At 42.8% G+C, this 20,368-nt stretch overlaps 1 protein-coding gene across 1 annotated transcript in view; it reads left to right on the forward strand.

Annotated features, from left to right (window-relative positions):
- Positions 1-20,368, forward strand: part of BMP2K (BMP2 inducible kinase) — a 254,314-nt gene that overhangs the window by 110,761 nt on the left and 123,185 nt on the right. Inside the window, exon 3 of the mRNA XM_040324981.1 lies at positions 17,245-17,350. Within this exon, the coding sequence (XP_040180915.1) occupies positions 17,245-17,350 (106 nt within the window). The remainder of the gene's footprint in view (positions 1-17,244; positions 17,351-20,368) is intronic.

Raw genomic sequence — 20,368 nt, forward strand, 5'->3', positions numbered from 1 at the left:
TGTCAACGGGAACCTGGAAGTTATGTCATACATGTCGCTTCTGGGTCAGGTACACGATGGGGGAGAGTCCGCTCTCCTCCCCTCTACCCTGCGGCACCCCTGCTTCTTGGGCCCGCAGATGGGCAAGCGGAGCTCAGGATACAAAGCCGCTTGAATGCTTCCACCATCCAAGTAAGCCCTGCTGCTTGCAGAGAAATAACACCTTTCCGGACCCAGAACTGCATGTCCCGGGCATCAGGAAATATACAAATTGTGCATCCCTGCAACAGTGAATGGGCTGACAAAAGCCCAGGCGCCAGGACACAATTTCTAGTCGCCATGGTGACCTGGCCCCTGGGATTTGCCGAGCCCTGATAGAATATGTTGGCGTCCTCAATATTAATGTGAACTCAAACGGTCTGTCTAAAATGAAAGTCGCAATATTTTTGTTTAGAATGAATTCTGACTGAAGAACAGGCAGGATTTTATGCTGATACCATTGTTTTAAATGTCTATTTTGCTTTTGGTTGCAGATCTTTTGTGATCATTAAAGTAAATCTGTGAGCACTTTCTCATTATTAAAAGGCCAGCAAACCGCAATTTCCTAAACAACCCAGAAGCTCACTATGCAGTTTAGGTGAAGTTGATATTTGGCTTCCAACACTTGCCTATCGTTACTCGCTCAGTGTGTTAAGCAGGGTATACACTGTACGTTTTTTTTGGTTGAACAATTTTTTTTTTTACCTTTTTTTTAGATATCCTTTATTTAAAGCGATAGTAAACTGCAAACAAAATAAAACATTTTTATTGGGTGCCCTACAGCGTTACACCATAACGTCCAGGCTTATGTCATAATGACAGACTTGCCTGTAAACGGAACACCTTCATTACAGCGCTGTCATGGCACACCCAGAGCTTCCATTCCTTTTGAATGGCTGGAGCTGCGATGATATCAGGGGAGCCCTGGATGTGGCATGGTTCTCTGCTTTCTATGGTATACTGTATGCCCTGGTAAATGCAGCGTGTTACTGCGCATGTGTGGGTGACGCCATCAGTTATTGCCGATGTGAGAATATCTCCTAAGCAGTGTATGTTTAGGAGATATTCATTGTACCTACAGGTAAGCCTGATTGTAACCTTACCTGTAAAGCAAGTGCCTTTACTACCACTTTAATACATCTCTACATATATTATTTTAAATGCAAGCAATGTACCGGTATTTAGACTTGACAACAGCCTTTTAAAATCTTTGTATGGTGTAGCTTAGACTGGGGGAGAGGAGCAGCATAGAGGGCCAGTTCAATGAGCTGCAGTGTAAGAAGCATGTTGACCAGAGAAAAAAAAATGGTGACACAGATAAAAGTCATCAGTCTGCTGCTTCTCTTTCTACTGTCTATTCCATGGTGGCATTGTAAGGAGATGGCTTCAAGACAGGGCTGTGTTGTGTGGCATGGCAGAGCTGTGTAAATCTCAGCACAGGATGAACAGAAATACAATCATTCTGCGCCTATATCAGATACTTTTAGATGTGTTTAATCTGTGTATTTAGCCCATTCCCAAGCATCCAGCTTTAGCGTGTATCCCTACTTAAAACTTTTTTTTTTTATAGTGAAGAAGGGCTGGAAATTCTATTAGTGTGTACTTTTATCTGTGGCCCAATTGCAGAGATATGCCATTACTACTTGTTCCAGTGTTAAGGTCACCAGGATTGGAAATGAGGAGAAATCGACAACCAAAACACAGACACCAATACAGCATTCATTTTAGCTTACTAGGGGTAGGCTAGACTCTTTTGTCTGCTTTTAATTACTGCCGGTGTCCCTGTTGGAGGTTTTCTATTGGTTCCTGCCTTGGTGGTAAAGTTGTTACTAGCATAAGAATTGATGAGAAATCACCCAAAAAGCAGTAAAAACTGAGAGGTTCCTATACTTCTCTAAAATAAAGTTTTGGCTGGGGTTATGCCATGTCATGGAAAAAAAAAAATGCTCAAGCAAAGCGTGGTGACGTACAACACGTACGACGGCACTATAAAGTTCCATTGGAATGGCGCCACCCTTTGGGCTGATTATGCAAATTTTCCTTCTCATAACTTGCTTCTGAGCATGCGCGTTTTTTCCCCCGTCGTTAAAGCCTATACACGACCGTTTTTCACGACGAGAGTAGAGTTTCAAATCTATGTGACTTAAAGTCGCAGCAACTTTAAAAAGGTTCTTGCACTACTTTGATGAGACTTGCCACAGACTGCAATGTAAACCCTTTAAAAGTTTCTTCTCATTATCACTGCGACAGTTGTGCAACAGTCAAAGCCAAAGTCAACAGCTAACGTTGCGTCCAAGTTACACCAATCCAAAGTTGCATTAAAGTCAGAATGGAAATTGCTCAACTGTGGAGCTGCACAAGTGTGAATGGAGCCCAAGTTAAGCTGGCCATACATTGTTCAGTTGTTTTTCGATCAACAGATTCTTCCTAACAAGGACACAGTGAGAAAAATCTGTTTGGGATTCTAATAACTCCCTACTTTAACCAAAACTTAAAAACTAAAAACTCTGAGCACTTTAGCTGCCCTGAATGGGATAACACATTAAGGGGGAAGACCTAAACCAAAAGTGGAACTTCCGGTGCCACATTTTGCACCTTTTAGGCGGGAGACAGCTCCCCTCCTTCTTCCTCCGCCGTGCCAGTTAGACAGCACAGCGTGCTATATGCATGCACAGTAGGGAACTGGCTTACCTGGAATGGCGGTGGCAGCACCTGAGAGCGGATTTGAAAGCGCTATGCAAGATTTCACCTCACGGAGTAAGGATGATCATGAGAAAAGTGAGGGATCAGCCCAGAACTACACAGGAGGAGTTTGTGAATGAATGATTTCAAGGCAGTTGGGATCACCAAACAAACCATTGGTAACACAATATGCTGCCATTAATTGAAATCTTGCAGCACCCGCAAGGTCCCTCTCATCAAAAAGGCACATTAAGGCCCCTTTCACACTGGAGCGGGAGGTGCATTGGCAGTATATACCGTCGGAATTGCGGCGGGAATTTGGCCACTAGCGGTGCGGTCTTAACCCCCGCTAGCGGCCAACAAAAGGTTAATACCGCCCGCAGAGCCCTCAGGCTTCCACACTGGAGAAACGGCAGCCGCTGTTTAGGGTCGGTTTGCAGACGCTATTTTTAGCGCAATAGCACCTGCAAACCGCCTCAGTGTGAAAGGGGCCTTACAGTTGCAAATTAAATCTAAATGGTTCAAAAAAGGATTTGGAGAAAGTGCTGGGTCAGATGAGACCACAATTGAACTCATTGGCATTAAAGAGGAGTTCTGCCCACCCCTGCAAAAATTAAAAGCCAGCAGCTACACATACTGCAGCTGCTGACTTTTAATAATAGGTCACTTGCCTGTCCTGGAGTCCCGTGATGTCGGCACCGCAGCTTATGTTTCCATCAGCTGTCAGGTGCTGCCACCGACATTGCCAGTAAAGTAACCCGCTATTGAAGCAGGTCCCTACAGCGCATGCGTGAGGCTCCGCTGTGCTCTACTACTGACCTGGCGGTGGGGAAAGGAGGAGGGGGCCGAGCTGTGACGTAATGCACCACTGCCCGGAACCCCCCACTTCGACAGGAGGATACCTGCCAAAGACGGGTATCTGCTCCCAGCCAAAAGGTGACAGTTGTGGTACCGGAGGCGGGGGGGGAGACAGACAAATAAGTGTAAGTTCCACTTTAATTTGACTTGCTGTGTTTGGAGGAAGAAAAATGCTGACCCTAAGAACACCATCCCTACAGTCAAGCACGGAGATGGAAACGTTGTGCTTCGGGACAGTTTCTCTGATAAATGTACAGGCCAACTTTGCCACATTGAGGGGCCAATGGACGGGGAACTATGTATTGTAAATTCTTGAATGAGAACCTTCTTCCCTCAGCCAGAACACTGAAGATGAGTCTTCCAGCATGACTATGACCCAAAACATACCGCCAAGGCAACAAAGGAGTGACTCAAGAAGAAGCATATTAATGTTATGGAGTGGCCTAGCCAGTCTCCAGACCTTAATCCTATAGAAAATTTAGGGAGGGAGCTGAAACTTCGAGTTGCCAAGCGACAGCCAAGAAACCTTTTAAGGATTTAGAGATCTGTAAAGAAGATTGGACCAAAATCCCTCCTGAGATGTGTGCAAACCTGGTAACAAACTGCAATAAACATCTTACTTCTGTGCTAGCCAAGAAGGGTTTCTCCACCAAGTACTAAGTCACGTTTTGCTCGTGGATCAAATACTAATTTTACTTACTGTACTGCAACTGAATTTATAACATTTGTATCGTGTTTATTCTGGATTTTTAGTTGATATTCTGTCTCTATCATTTAAAATACACCTATTATAAAAAAAATGATAGACCGTACATTTCTTTGTAAGTGGGCAAACTTACAAAATCTGCAGGGGATCAAATAATAATTTTCCCCACTGTATATTGATGCTCAATCCACTTTATTATAGAAAGTCCAAATTTACGTGGCATTTCAGCCGTATAATTTGTATGCTTGCAAAATGAACCTTTTAGATTGCTTTGCAAGCATACATTTATGTTGTCATCTCTTTGGTGTAAGAATGGACTTCCTACATTTTACTGTGTTGAAATGTTTAACTGCTGGTCAGTTAGGGGAAAACCTCTGAAATCTCCATTGCTTTTATAAGAAAATGATTTAAACTTTGTCAGCATGGTAAGAGAGTCTGTGAATTCTTGTTTATTTGTTTTACAAAAATTCCCTATTTAAGTTCCGCTTCACTTTTGATCTCGTCTTTGTCTTTAAACACTAACCACAATGTTTGCATCTCTCCATGGTTGACATTGTTAGCTTTACCAGATTTTTCTGAACACAAAAGTTTATTTTAGATGCTGTTAAACATCTGAAAAATATAACTGTTGTGTGCTTTATAAAATCATTTTAAAGAACTTTTTGTGCTGCTGATGGCAAATCCTGTATTCCTTTTTTTTTATACTTTGAGTGTGGTAAAGGAGAATGAGAGAACCTAATTGATTGCTATGGACAATAAGAACAGATCTACTGTCACTACATCCTGCTTCTGGGGCAGTAGAACTGTGTGCACCATAACCACCCACAAATCCTGTACTTGGTGTCAGAAAGTGATATTTTGAGAGCTAACATTTCTTGTTATGAGCTGTTGGAGCATTGATAGCTTGAGGAACAATAACATTTCGTTTTTCATAAGCCTAGAGGTATATTTTCTGTTCAATGCAGTTTGTAGCACTTTTTTTTTTGCATAATGCGGAACTTTGCGCTCTCAGTCAACATTGGCTATATTTATTCTTATGCGGCTAGCATTAGTGGATAGATAGGAAAGTATATTATATTTACTTGTTTTACATTTCGCCAGTTACTTCCTGGTTTCCAGGACTAGGCCAATGATGTCATACATCCCAGTAGTCTTCAGGAGAGGAGGGGGGTTTTATACCTATAGAATCTGCCAGTGAAGCCCAACTAACGGAGCTGTGATGGTGTGGCATTGACGCTGTACTGCTCCTGATTTCAGAGCAGAGTTGTCAATCTTATGTAGGCTGTGTCCGCTTGCACTGCAGTGGGACAAGTAGATGTTACAGGTGGTGTGGCTGTGAGCACTGTTAGCCCTAACCATGTCAAACACTACCTAGCCACATCCAGTCCTGAACACTTCTTTTTTTTTTTTTTTAGTCCATGGTGGTGCAAATTTTTTTTTGCATGTAAACACATAAAAAAGTGCACTTAAGGGTGTGCTTTAGTCCACCCCCCGGAGTAGGGCTTCTACCCTGACCCCCAGGGAGCAAGGCTCCTGACGGGGACATAGGTTTACATGGTCTGCCCAGCCAGAAGGCCTGGTAGGCCCTGTTCTTCTGGGACAGCCAAAGCCATCGCCGAAAGTCAGGGGAGCTCTCCCGAAGAGAGACCCCTAAAGGCAGATGAGGAAGGAACCTGAGGGCCACACATCCTCCCTCTAGATGTCAGGGTAAGCCTGAGGACTCGCACCCTTCATCCGTGAAAAACGCACACAAACGTGAAAGGTGACAAATGTGGGAGAAAAATGTATAAGTATAAATAAAAATTCTAATAAAAATAGTCCTGTCCACTGCTTCTGTTGATGAAACCATCCTGCTGTGAGCAGCAGTGTCTGGGAAGGGAAGCACAAGAGACATAAATAATGGAGGATTTGGCTCAATCAGGGAGGGCAAATAAAGTTTTTGTTTTACTTTGAGACTTGTGCATTACACAGTAACTGTATTTGATATTTGTTTGAATTGTCTTATAGGAACCTTTAGTTGCACTTTATTTCTGTTTTTTTTTTTTGTGAGTAACCCCAGGACAGCGGAGTAGGTTAACTGAGATGCAAGAAAAAACAATGCAGCTCCACAACCTCTCATTTCTTCAGCCTAAAGCCTCGTACAAACAACCAGTTTTCCGGCCTGGATAACTGCCATGGCAGCTTTTGGCTGGGAAAACTGACCGTGTGTATGCTCCAAGGCAGTTTTCCCGACAGGAAAACCAATGGGAATCGCGGCGGGAAAAATTAGAACATGTTTCCTTTTTTCCCGCTGGGATTCCCGGCGGTTTTTAACCTGGCAGTTTTCCTATGGGGAAAGCCTGCGGGGGGAGCATACACACGGCCGGGAAACCCGATCGTGTTTACGAGGCATTAGAGTCTGTAGCAGTGTCAGTGATGGTCATTACTCAAGTGCCCTTCAAAATATTTCCAGCATGCTGGACAATCTCAGCATTTACTAAAAATTCCCTTTCCTACTTCTCTGCCGAGTGTTTTTTTTTTTTTTTAGTTTTGTTATTTATTATAATGAAATGTCACCATCTTAGTTATAACATGTGGTGAGGTTAGCGATAAGCACATGCTTTTCTGCCCAATAATTTTAATAATAGTCAATTTATACACATTTTTTGGAATCTGATATACGCAATTTCTAAGTACAATAGTTAGAGTATGAATTATTATACAGGATTTATATAGTGCCAACAGTTTGCGCAGCGCTTTACAACATGAGGGCAGACAGTACAGTTACAATACAATTCAATACACAAGGAATCGGAGGGTCCTGATCTAGAAGGGCTTACAATCTAGAAGGGAATAATTGCCCATTCACACCAGAATGTGGTGCAGGAAAACAATGTGTTCTGCCCGCATTTCACACACTGCATTTGCGATCTGCAGTGGTTGTCAATATTATCTCAATGAAACCCCAAATGCAGGTCCCCCAGTGTGTTTGCTTGCACCTGATCGCATGGTGCAGAAGTACCACGTGATCCAGTTGCATTGCGTTTCCGAAAGTACTGCAAGCACTACTTTTGATGTGCACCACACAGAAATGTATGTGAATCGCACAGGAACGCACATCGCTTTCCTGTGGGATGCCCGGTTTGAAATGGCTCTTAAACTCAAAACCAAAATTTTTATTTATTACACCTTACCAATCATTAGATGTGGTGGCTGGCTGGCTGGCTGCACCAATTTTTCCTTTTGATTTCACCTGGTGATCTGATCAGTAGCACAACTCCTGTATTATACAGACATCACTCTGAATGAACAAACACAGGAGGCACAGCAGACCGTAGCATTGTCAGTCTGGGGGAGGGTAGTGTTAAATGTATTAGCAGATTTAGAAATCCAAGCTAAACTCCAGCCCATACTTTTATAATTAGTTAAAGCATTTTTTTTTGTTCCTTTTGGATAAATGTTTATATAAATAAATAAAAGATGATCATTACCCCCGTCGGTGTTAAATGGTTTATCTCATCCATGTAAACTGATACATTCTGCCGGAGAGCTTGTGCTTTTGAAAAAGAACAAATTTGCTGGTCGGATCACCAGATGAAAATAGAAGAAAGCAAGCATAAAAAAAAGACGACGAATGCAGCCATCACATCTAAGAATTAGTTAGCTGCAATAAAATAAATGTTTTCTTTTGGGTTTAATACTGCTTTAACACAAGCTTTGTAAAGCTTGTTTTATTCTGTCGTAAGGATCTCGATTAATGCACATATCCACACACAAACAAAAAGACAGAAAATAACACATTCTTCTCCAGTGACATCAGGCACTAGACACACTGTTTTACTTACAGCCTGTAGGAACTGTACAGTACATGGTTACTTGTGTTTCTCTTGACTTTCACATGAGTGGTAGGCAGACACAGCATTTCAATAAAGCACATACAGGATAGACTGATGGGCGTGTTAACCTCTAATAACTAAACAAAACCCAACATCGTTTCTGAAGCTTAGTAATTGGATAAAACGGACACAGCAGGCTCGCTGCATAAGAACGTTCACAGGCTATAGTTTGTTAAAAAGCAACTTAAGGCAACAAATATGACCCCAACGGTGACCTTCAAATGCTATACAGCAGACACTGCAATGACGTTAGGTCAGAGTAGCCACATAAAATGACTCCAGATTCAACTGGATTTTTTAATGCCTCTGGTTAACTATACATACTTATGAGCGGTGTAACCTTCCTCTTTAGAGCCAAACTCCACTTAGATATAAAAAACACACATTTATGCAGCTTTGTATTTATGAATTCATTGCATACTGTATTTTTAAATGCACAGATTGGCACAGCACGCCTGGGGTTTTTCGCCTTCCTCTGGACCAATCGGGGAGAGAAGACTCAACGAGTGACGGCTCACTTGGACAGTCTTCCACCCATCACGTCCGGCGTCTCGCGGCTCTTCCCGCATCCGCGCCAGACCAGGCCTCATTCGCGGCCGCCGCAATTAGGAAAGACTGACGACAATGTGACTGGCGACAATGGCTAATCTGCGATACTCTGCGGACTCTATTCGGGGTCTGAGACAATTCGCAACAGCATTACCAGCCGTCACCAAAAAGGCCTTAAAAATAGAGCAACTTTTGAGATTCGATCGACGATCGACCATCAAAAATTTTAACTATTTAACCCAGCTCGAGCACATATCATGTGCTTTGATCAACACAAGATCGGCAGTAAAACACCGATTAGAAATCCACGATTTCTTACTACAAAACGATCTAGACTGCCTCTTTATTACAGAAAGCTGGCTCTCAGACGACTGCAACACCATTCTCGGAGAATTGGTGCCAGAAAACTATCGCATTATAACGGAAAACAGAATAGGGCAAAGAGGAGGAGGCCTGGCGGTGATCCACAAGAATCGCATTACAATCACTAAGCCAGCCCTTCAAAATCCTCTTCCATTCATGGAAACCCTTACTCTTCAACTTCAAACTTCCCCCCAGGAGACTGTTCACATTCTCCTCTGCTATAGGCCACCTGGGCCAAAATCACAGTTTTTGCCATCATTAACGGAGTTTATATCCACTTATACCCTTAACAGCAAACACCTTTTGCTGCTCGGGGACTTTAATCTGTGGGCCAACTCCGCACAGGATCCCATTGCGGACGCCTGCATTGATCACCTGGAGGGATTAGGGCTACAGCAACTTATATGCGGGCCAACACATGCTTCAGGTCACACACTCGACCTAATTTTCAGACAAAATCTGAAAATAAGCATTTTAGAAAATGAACCATTGCCATGGACAGACCACCATGCAATTAATTTCATAATCTCCAAAATTCCCCCAGTGATAAAAGCACCCAAGCCGGTGACAATACACTGGGCTAGATCTCAGAAGAAGCTCCATTCGGAACTCTTCAAATCTACCTTGGGAAACAGAATCAAAACAATCCATCCACATCAAACAGCCGCAGATACACTGGATGCCATAAACGCAGCCCTGCTACAGTCAGCCGATTTAGTAGCACCGAAACGCAAAGCCTGCATCCGAAAAAGAAAGTCCGGCTGGTTCAACAACCAGCTGTCGCTTCTGAAGCAAGAGCGCAGAAGGGCGGAAGCCGCCTGGAAAAGAAGTCCTGCAGAGGATAACCTCATCATCTACAAGGCAATAACAACACGATATCATAAAGAAATCTTCAAAGCCAAGAAACATCATTTTTCTATGGCGATTAACAGCGCCCTAAACCGCCCCCGCGAACTCTTCAAGATGGTCACCCAGACCATGAATCCAGGATGTCTTGAAGTCCCCAACTCAGACACCCAAGAGTTCTGCAATGAACTATCGGATTTCTTCATCAACAAAATTGAAAAAATCCGGGAAAGCATCATGCAAAACAATACCCCCCTCAACCCCACCATCAATCAACCACAAAACACCCACAGAAACGCTCTACAATCAACAAAGTTCACTCTGGAACCGATCTCCATCGATACCACAAAAAATATCATTGGTGCTTTGCGGAACAGCACATCGCCCAATGATATCATCCCCACCAAACTGCTGAAGGAATGTGCCGACATCCTGGCACCACCCATCACACAGCTTATAAACCAGTCATTTAAGGAAGGCACAGTGCCATCCCTGTTGAAAGAGGGCACAATCCAGCCCATCTTGAAAAAACCTAACCTGGATCCCAAGGACCCAACTCACCGCCGTCCCATAACAGGCCTAAATGTTCTCTCCAAGATAATGGAGAAAGTAGTGGTACAACAGCTGCAACAGCATCTAGATACCCACAATCTACTGGATCCATTACAATCAGGCTTCCGTCCCGGACACGGGACAGAAACGGCCTTACTCAAAATATGGGACGATGCCCTCGAGGCCGCAGACGAAGGAGAATCTTGTCTCCTGGTTCTGCTGGACCTAAGCGCAGCCTTTGACACGGTAGACCACAAACTGTTACTGATGCGACTAGCCAAGGTAGCAGAAGTCGCAGAAGGTGATTTACCATGGTTTTCTTCCTGTCTTGAAAACTGATCACAAACAGTTAAATTGGGTTGTTTCACGTCGGAAAAGCGCACGGTGTCATGTGGAGTCCCCCAAGGATCCCCCCTGTCGGTGCTTTTCAACATCTATCTTCGCCCTCTCTTTGATATTATCAGTAGCCAAGAACTACTCTATCACTCTTATGCAGACGATACGCAACTGTATTTTCGCATCTGCAACAAAAATGATCATCCTCTCAGTTTAGAGAAATGTCTCTCTTTGATAGAAAACTGGATGACTAAGAGTTATCTTAAACTCAACAGTTCAAAAACAGAACTCCTTATGTTTCACGCCAGCCGAAAGAGTCAACTGGCAACAACCTGGACACCCCCGCCCATTCTGGGCCAAATCATCACCCCTAGCTCCAAAGTCAAAAGTCTCGGGGTCATTTTCGACACCTTCATGACAATGGACGCACAAATAGGGTCAGTAGTCAGCGGAGCGCACCATCTGTTGCGCCTACTACGCAGACTTATTCCATTTATCCCCAAAGAAGACGTAGCAGTCGTGGTGGGAACAATCGTGAATTCCAGACTGGACTATGCTAACGCCCTGTACCTCGGACTCCCAAAGTACCAAATCTCCCGTCTGCAAGTCGTTCAGAATACGGCCGCCAGACTGGTGACTGGGAAAAAAAAATGGGAATCAATCTCACCTTCGTTGAGAACCCTTCACTGGCTGCCAGTAAAAGACAGAATTGCATTTAAAGCACTCTGCCTGACACACATAAGTGCATCCATGGGAAGGCTCCGCAATATCTTTGCGACAAGATAGAACCTCACAATTTGAATCGCGTTCTGCGATCCTCCGACCAAAATCTGGTCAGGGTACCAAAAACCAAATACAAGTCCAAAGGAGAAAGAAGGTTTGCTTTTCAGGGTCCTAGACTATGGAACGCTTTACCAACCAGCATTCGGTTGGAGGAAAACCACCTGACTTTCAGAAGACGGATCAAAACTCTGCTCTTTTGATGTCATGAGACACGAACAACTAGCGCCCAGAAGCGATTCAGTTCACATGCACCGCGCTTTAAGTTTTTCATTCATTCATTCATTCATTCATTCATTCAATGGCCAATCAAACAACAATCAGCTCTGTGGGAGGGAGGGGTTTGCCTGAGAAATGTATGTTCTCTTCCTGTATTGTTGCTTCAGTTAAGACAGTGATCCGACTTCTGAGGCAACTTCCATTGAAATCAATGGGTACAAGTTGCCTAGAAGTCTGATTGAAGTACTACAGGAACCTTTTCTGAAGTCGGAGCGACTGGAAGTGAATCAATGGAAGTGAATGGAGCCGTCTTAATACACACTGTATTAAGACGGCTCCATTCACTTCCATTGATTTTCTCAACCACACGACTTGGGGCAACTTCAAGTCGGATCCCCGGTCGCCCCTGTGTGAACCGGCTCTAACTGAATAAAAAAAAATTGTGTGTGATGAGAATTGGAACCCTGGCTGAACTTCAGGAAAACTGCTAAATATACCAATGAAAAACATGCATAGCAGTTGTTTTACTTGCAAAAATATACCGTACTGGTAGACCGCAGGGGCAAAACAGTGGCCGGTCTTTTTCTCCTGCTGTTGAGTAATACAGATAGATTATCTTGGTGGCAGAATCCGGTACCTAAAATAGACGAATGTAAAAATGCATTATTTTTTTTAATTATTATGTTTGCCTATGGATTCAGCTGTAAGCTACCCATATCTAAAATGTTACCATCTTCTGACCTGGCCAATAACAGTTGGATTAAGAAAGAACTGCAAGTCTATTATTTGTGTGCAACCTCTACATATAACCCCCCCCTTACCCTTTTGCCAAGAGTGGAGAAGGGTTAGACCAGGGTTTGACAAATTTGCTTGGAATCTAGGAGCCAGCCAAAAAAGTTAGGAGCCAGAAAACGCACTCCGTCCCGACGAGCTTGCGCGCAGAAGCGAACACATACGTGAGCAGCGCCCGCATATGTAAACGGTGTTCAAACCACACGTGAGGTATCGCCGCGATTGGTAGAGCGAGACGCAATTTTGAAGCGTGACATGTTGGGTATGAATTTACTCGGCGTAACATTATCTTTCATAATATAAAAAAAAAATGGGGATAACTTTACTGTTGTCTTATTTTTTTTTATAAAAAAAAAGTGTAATTTTTTCCCAAAAAAGTGCGCTTGTAAGACCGCTGCGCAAATATGGCGTGACAGAAGTATTGCAACGATCGCCATTTTATTCTCTAGGGTGTTAGGATAAAAAATATATATAATGTTTGGGGGTTCTAATTAGAGGGAAGAAGAGGGAAGAAGATGGCAGTGAAAATAGTGAAAAATTACATTAGAATTGCTGTTTAACTTGTAATGCTTAACTTGTAATACCAACGGCCACCACCAGATGGCGCCAGCTCACACATCTGGTGGTAATAACTTGTAATACCAATGGCTCACCACCAGATGGCACCAGCTCTCAAAAAAAAAAAAATTATTTTATTTATTTTTTTGCCCACCTTCCAAGCCAAGTCGCCAGGACACCATTTCTAGTCGCCATGGCGACCTGGCGCCTGGGATTTGTCGAGCCCTGGGTTAGACCCTCTTATCAAGTTTTGATTGTTCTCTGTAACCTATTGGGAATATACACCTCTCTTTTTATTCATTGTCACAGAGACAAAGTACAGGGAAATCCAAAAATTGACTGTTTTCCATAGAAGAATGCCTCGTACACACGACCGGTTTTCCCAACGGGAAAACTGCCATGTTTTCTTTTGGTCGGGAAAACCGGCCGTGTGTATGCTCCCTAGCAGTTTTCTTGACAGAAAAACTGCGGGGGAAAAATTAGAACATGTTAGAACATGTTCTATTTTTTCCCGTCGCGAAAAGCGGGGGGACAAAAAAAAAAACTTTTAGGGGAAGAGGAACTTATAATATTAGTATATAACCACATTTTGTTGCTTTTCAGCCTGAAATAAAGACACTGAGGCCGCGTACACACAAAGTTTTTGTTTTATCCAGCTGTATTTACTAGTGCAACTTATAACATCCAAATGAAAGATATAACACCAACATGTTAGAAGAAAAAAATCAAAAACAGAATCCCTGAGAGTTGGAAAAAGGATTACCCCCTTATGTCAGTATTTTGTTGGACCACATTTTGCTTTATTTAAGCCTTTAGTCTGTTGGGATATGTCTCTACTAACTTTGCACATTCAGACTTTGCAATATTTGCCCATTCTTCTTTGCAGAACTGCTCAAGTTCAGTTCAATTTGATGGTGACAGTATGTGGACCGTTTCTTGGAAGGTAAACCGCATTCCCATTGACAATCGTCTGGCAGAGGGCAGCAAATTTTATGGAATTTTGCCCCATCCATGTTTCATCTACCCTGACAAATACTCCAATCCTTGCTGCAGAGAAACACCCCATAACAGGATTTTGCCCCATGCATTTTTCTTCAGTCCTGACAAGTGCTCTAGATTCCTGCTTCAGAGGAGGTATAATCCTGTTATGGGGTGTTTCTCTGCACCAAGGATTGGAGCATTTGTCAGGGTAGATAAAAAATGGATAGGGCAATATTCCATCAAATTCTTGAGGAAAATCTGCTGCCCTCTGCCAAAAAGTTGTGAATGAGAAGGTTTACCTCCAACATGACAATGACCCAAAGCACACATCAAAAAATACCACACAGTGGTTGAAGGAGACATAGGTGAGATTATTTGCATGGCTTAGTGCCCAGACATAAAGTGGACGTTCACCCTAAAAAAAATTCTAACATTACATCCAGCATACTAACGACATGTAAAGTATGCTGTTTTTTTTTTTTTTTTCTCCGTACATACCGTTTAATTGTTATTTTCGCCCAGGCTTCCGGGTTCTGATTCCTGCGGGACTGGGCGTTCCAATTGAAAGCTTAGCTGATTGACGTCTGGTGAAAATCTTCCCATGGTGCCTAAAGCGCGTCACCAGTTTTCCGTAAATAGCCGACCTGCGAGTTGGCGCTATACGGCGCCTGCGCCCGCCGTGTAGAGCTGACTGCGCAGGCGCCATATAGAGCCCGACTCGCAGGTTGGCTATTTACGGAAAACTGGTGACGCGCTTTATGCGCCATGGGAAGATTTTCACCAGACGTCAATCAGCTAAGCTTTCAATTGCAACGCCCAGTCCCGTGGGAATCAGAACCTGTAAGCCTGGGCGAGAATAACAATTAAACGGTATGTACGGAAAAAAAAAAATACCAGCATACTTTACATGTCGTTAGTATGCTGGATGTAATGTTAGAATTTTTTTTAGGGTGAACGTCCACTTTATGTCTGGGCACTAAGCCATGCAAATAATCTCACCTATTTTTTTTTTAGGGTTAACCCCCGCTTTAAACCCCATTCAAAATCTGTGGAATGACTTGAAGACTGCAATCCACAAACGGTCACAATCAAATTTAACTGAACTTGAGCAGTTCTGCAAAGAAGAGTGTGCAAATATTTCAAAGTCTAGATGTGCAAAGTTGGTAGAGACATATCCCAGACAGACTAAAGGCTGTAATTAAAGCAAATTTAGTTCAAAGAAATACTTGCATAAGGGGGGTGATCCTCTTTCCAATGCTGTGATTCTGTTGAATTTTTATACTTGTTTCTCTGACATGTTGGTGTTATATCTTTAACTTGAATGTATATCTTTCACTTGAATGTTATAAATTGCACTATTAAATACAGCTGGATAAAACAAAAACTGTGTGTCTTAATTTCAATCTGCAAAGCACTGTATATTTGTATTTAGGGGTGTCATAGCTCTATGCTGCATTATAGTTATGCTATAAAATTGCGAAGATATACTTCCTGTGTCATCCTGTGTGTTCCCTATTCATTTTGTTTTTGTAACCTTGTTTCTTGCCTGCATTTCACCCTTGAAGAAGTATATTTGTTGTTTTTAAAGTAGACCTATACTCTTGCTATATGAACAGTCTCTCTGGTATAAATCAGGAGTAATACAAGTGTTGAAACACTTCTCTTTCCTGGAGAAGATGCTTCAGTGTTTCCATTTTTATTCTCTGATAACTTAAACCTGGATGGTGTAACTAAGTAACTAGGCCTTTGGCTGGAAGGAGCCTGGAAGAGCAGTTTTTCTAGTACAGATAAATGTTAACAATACCTTTTATGTCAACATTTATGGCACTGATTAGTTGCCCAGGCAGTAAGGCCCCTTTCACACTTATGCAACTTCAAAGTCGTGCGATTTTACCGATGCGGTTGTGATTTTAACAAGACAGTCATACAACTGTGGATCAGACTTTGCCCCACGACTTGAAGTAAGACTTCAATGAGCAGGGACGCCGACTTTGATCCCCCAATAATTAGGGGGAACTCCACGCCAATATTTTTTGAAAAGAAAAAAAATGCCATGGGTTCCCCTTTCATTGGCATTCCGGGCCTATCGATCTGGTAAGGGTTTTAAGGGGAACCCTCGCCCCAAAAAAACGGCATGGGGTCCCCCCAAAATCCATACCAGACCCTTATCCGAGCACCAGCCTGGCCGGTCAGGAAAGGGGGTGGGGACGAGCGACACCTTAGGGGGGAAGTGTCAAGGAAAAAAAAACACTACACAGGTTTTTAAAGTAATTTATTAGGCAGCTCCGGGGGTCTTCTTCCGACTTCAGGGGGTCTTCTTCCGACTCCAGGGGTCTCTTCCGACTCTCTTCTCCCGCTCTCCGGGGGCCTTCTCCGTGCTTTTCGGTGCTTTTTGCCTTCTGCTGAGCTCCGCTATCTTCTTGCAGCTCTTTTTACTAGCTTCAGCCCGGTTTTCCCCCGTCGGCTTCTTCCCTCTTCTCTTGTCCCGATGTTGACACGATGCTCCCTCCGGTTGTAATGCCGTGTGTGCAGTGCGCAGCCATTTTTATAGGCATGGGACGGGGTCACCGGGTGATGTTACCCGGTGACCCCGCCCCATAGGATGTCACAGTCCTGTGGAATGACGGGGATGACCAGGCCGCCGCTAGTAAAAGAGCTGCAAGAAGATAGCGGAGCCCGGCAGAAAGCACAGGAGAGCACGGAGAAGGCACCGAAGAGCGGGAGAAGAGAAAGTGCAGGAACTACTTTGAAGTCGGCACGACTTAAATTCATGCCAATATGAAAGGTAGTCATTGAAAATCAAGGAGAATGACTTGTCATACGATTTTGCTGTCCAAAATCGTGGTACAAGTCGTATAAGTGTGAAAGGGGACTAAAAGCTATAACCAACTAGTCTGCAGGGGGCCTACTCTAGGAGAGAATCAACAAGAAGGAACAGTCAATTTTTGAATATACTATAAGTCCACATTAATTTCCTTTAGACATTTTCTATGTTTCACTTGGTACAGCTGGTCCTGGAAACCCCAAATCCAGAGTATTCTTGGTAACAAACTGCATACTTTTACTTACAGTCATAATTAATGTAGACATTTTATATGTATATATTAAATCTCTTTCCTCTTTTTTCAGAAAGAGCTATCGGGACATAAAAATATCGTTGGATATATAGACTGTGCCATTAACTCTACCAATGATAATGTCTGGGAGATCCTTATCCTAATGGAATATTGTAGAGGTAACTTTTTTTACACCTACTGTGTACACATATAATGTGAAAATATGCTAGTTTATTGGAAAAAATAAATAATAAATTCTAGACGTGCAGGAATAACCCTGTCAGTTGCCACCCAGATACTGCCCTGAGCATCTGTCTTCCAGTGCTGTTAAGCTGAATACTGCGACTGAGAAAAGTTGCTTTGTCTTCTTTGCCCCTTCTGCCCTCTCTGCTTTTTTTTTTTTGTTATTGCTTGTATTACTTCACTTCCACAATACATAATTTTCTGTATGTGAGTGCAGAAAATCTCTGTCATACAAGTGCTCCTCCTCCATTCACAGAATGTTATACATTGGGGGTTATATACGAAAGGCAACTCCACTTTACACTACAAGTGCAAAGTGCACTTAAAATTGCACTGAAAGTGCACTTGGAAGTTCAGTAGCTGTAAATCTGAGGGGTAGTTCTGAAATGAGGGGAAGCTCTGCTGATTTTTATTATCCAATCATGTGCAAGCTAAAATGCCGTTTTTTATTTTTTCCTTGCACGTCCCCCTCAGATTTACAGCGAGTGCACTTTCAGTGCAATTTCAACTGAAAAGTGGATTTGCCTTTCGTAAATAACCCCCATTGTGTAATAAGTGTATTATAAATTTTGTGAATGGCAAAGAGGGCAGACGAGGGCAGGTTAGTGGCCCAACTTTTCTCAGTAGCAGCAGCTGCTCTTAACCTACACAGCACTGGAAGACAGCTTCTCAGGATGGTATTCAGGGGCTGTGAAGGAGACATCGCAGGGGTGTTTTTTACTTGCAGGCAATGGGATACATACCAATACACATACCTGTGTTTTGTACTGTATCTAAAATTTAAAATGCTAAACTTCAGCTTTAACACAGGAGCAATATGATCCCACCTATAAGCTCAGGCTGCGAATTTTTGATTATTTTTTTTCCATATGGGCTAACTTCTGACTGAAATGGAAAACAAACTTGTAATAACATTAAGCTATAGTCACATTTAAGCAACATTTTGCTTTTATAATCATATGAGCTGTTTCTGCCAGGCACCTGGGAAGAGCTTGTGACCGATTACTGTAAATGCAACATAGTTTTTCATAACTGTCAGTATTATGGTTTGCATGAAAATGGCACAAAACGTTCCCTTTTGCCTGGTTCTCTGGTGGATTGTTTGTCTGTCGCATTTATTTGAGAATGTTTGTTTTATAAATGTGAGAACCATTGAACTTCGTTTTTTTCAGCACGTCGTTGTGTTTTACGTCACCACGTTCTGACACGATCGGTTATTTAACCTATGGTGTGTAGGCATGACGGACCATCAGTCAGCTTCATCGGTTAACCTATGACAACTGTCCTTCAGACCGTTATCATCGGATAAACTGATCGTGTGTATGAGGCTTTACACTGCAGATCTACTGTTATGAAGCTGTAGGCATGGCAGTGCATGTGCACGCCCATAATTTAAGACATGCAGTTGTATATTTTGGGTAGAATTCAACATAAAATATAAAATTTTCAAGGTACTACTTAGGCACATGCAACATTTCCAGATGTTCTCTAAAACGTAACAGATCTTCACTTTTTTTCTTGTCCACTGAGGGACACGGGAACAGTTGGGTTATATTGCCACCTACAAGAGAAGTAGACATGGGCAACAAAAAACTCTTGCCTTGCACAGGATAACCTCCCCCGCAACCATCGTGTCTCACCTTTCTGCTAGTATCCTCGGGAGTTTCGAAAACTTCTGCTATCAACAGCTGCTGTTAGATTCATATCAGATAAGTTAACTCCTGGAAACCTCTCCAGTCAGCCAACAAGTCCTGGTAGATTCATGACAAATAAAATCAGTCACAAGTCAGTCATCCAGTAGGTGCAGGTTTTCACAGTTTTTGACTGGTGTTCTCTCTGCAACAGCCCTGAATTTCTGGAATTATCTATAGCAACTTGTGAATTTAACCTGCATATGGAAATCCTAAAGAATAGCTTTCCAGTTATTCAAGCAGTTCCAGTTTATCTACACTGCATGTTCTCTCTCCAACAGTCCCTGTCTGCAGTGACTACATATCTGTGTTTCAGTTTACAGGACTATGTTTAAGTCAGATCAGTATATCTGGGGTGTCCATACCAAAATCTCCAGAGGCAAAGCATTTTTTTCTGTTTCCATATCTGCAAGTCACAGACAGGATCAGACTGAGTTTTCTCCTTCTTCAATTAAGAAATGTCCTTTTCATTTCACCAGAGCTACAAAATGGAGTTTCACTCTCTGACACCACCTGGTTTTCTCATCTCCTTCCCGTGTCACTGCACAGATTAACCGATCTCTATCGAGCCCTCTAGGGGCTTCTGTAACTAGGTGTTATTGCCCCAGTTCCTATGTTCCCCAGTTTTAGTTTTTTTTTTTCTCTAACCTTACTGTTTCTATACCCAATAGGAGCATTCACCTCATCTAGGATTCTAAATTGTCAATGTCAAGAAATTTCTAAGAGTTTCCACCAGGTCTCTACTTTCCTCCCTGCACCACAGAGGTTTTCTAGGATTCAGTGCACATCGAGGTTGCATGCCTATATGTTCTTAGTGATTATTTTTTTTCAGTGCATCAGCATTTCCTTCACTTTTCTATGGCACTGTACCAGTTTGGGGCCCTGCCTTCAGCCTCTGGTCTCCGCCTTTGGTGTTCACCAAGGTGCTGGCCCAGTATTACCCATACTGTGCTATTTTGGAATTCTCATTGTAGGATAACCTACTGTTGAGGGAACAGTTGACATTGGCTTTGGACAATATCGTCTTGACAGTTGAGATGTTGGAGTGGTTAAGATGGATCATACTCCCTTCGAAATTGTCGCTGGAATAAATGCATTGTTCGGAGTGTAGTCCTGGGCACAGTTTGGGTCAGAGTCTTCTACATAAGAAGCTTCCGATTCTCATAACTCTTATATGGGTTCTCCAGTCCAGGAGTCATTTGACCTTTCCCTTTTGCAGGAGAGTCTTGGGCTGGATGGTAGTCTTTCTTTCCGGTGTTTCCA

This window comes from Rana temporaria, chromosome 1 (genome assembly GCF_905171775.1).
Source record: "Rana temporaria chromosome 1, aRanTem1.1, whole genome shotgun sequence".
Classification (NCBI taxonomy): Eukaryota; Metazoa; Chordata; class Amphibia; order Anura; family Ranidae; genus Rana; species Rana temporaria.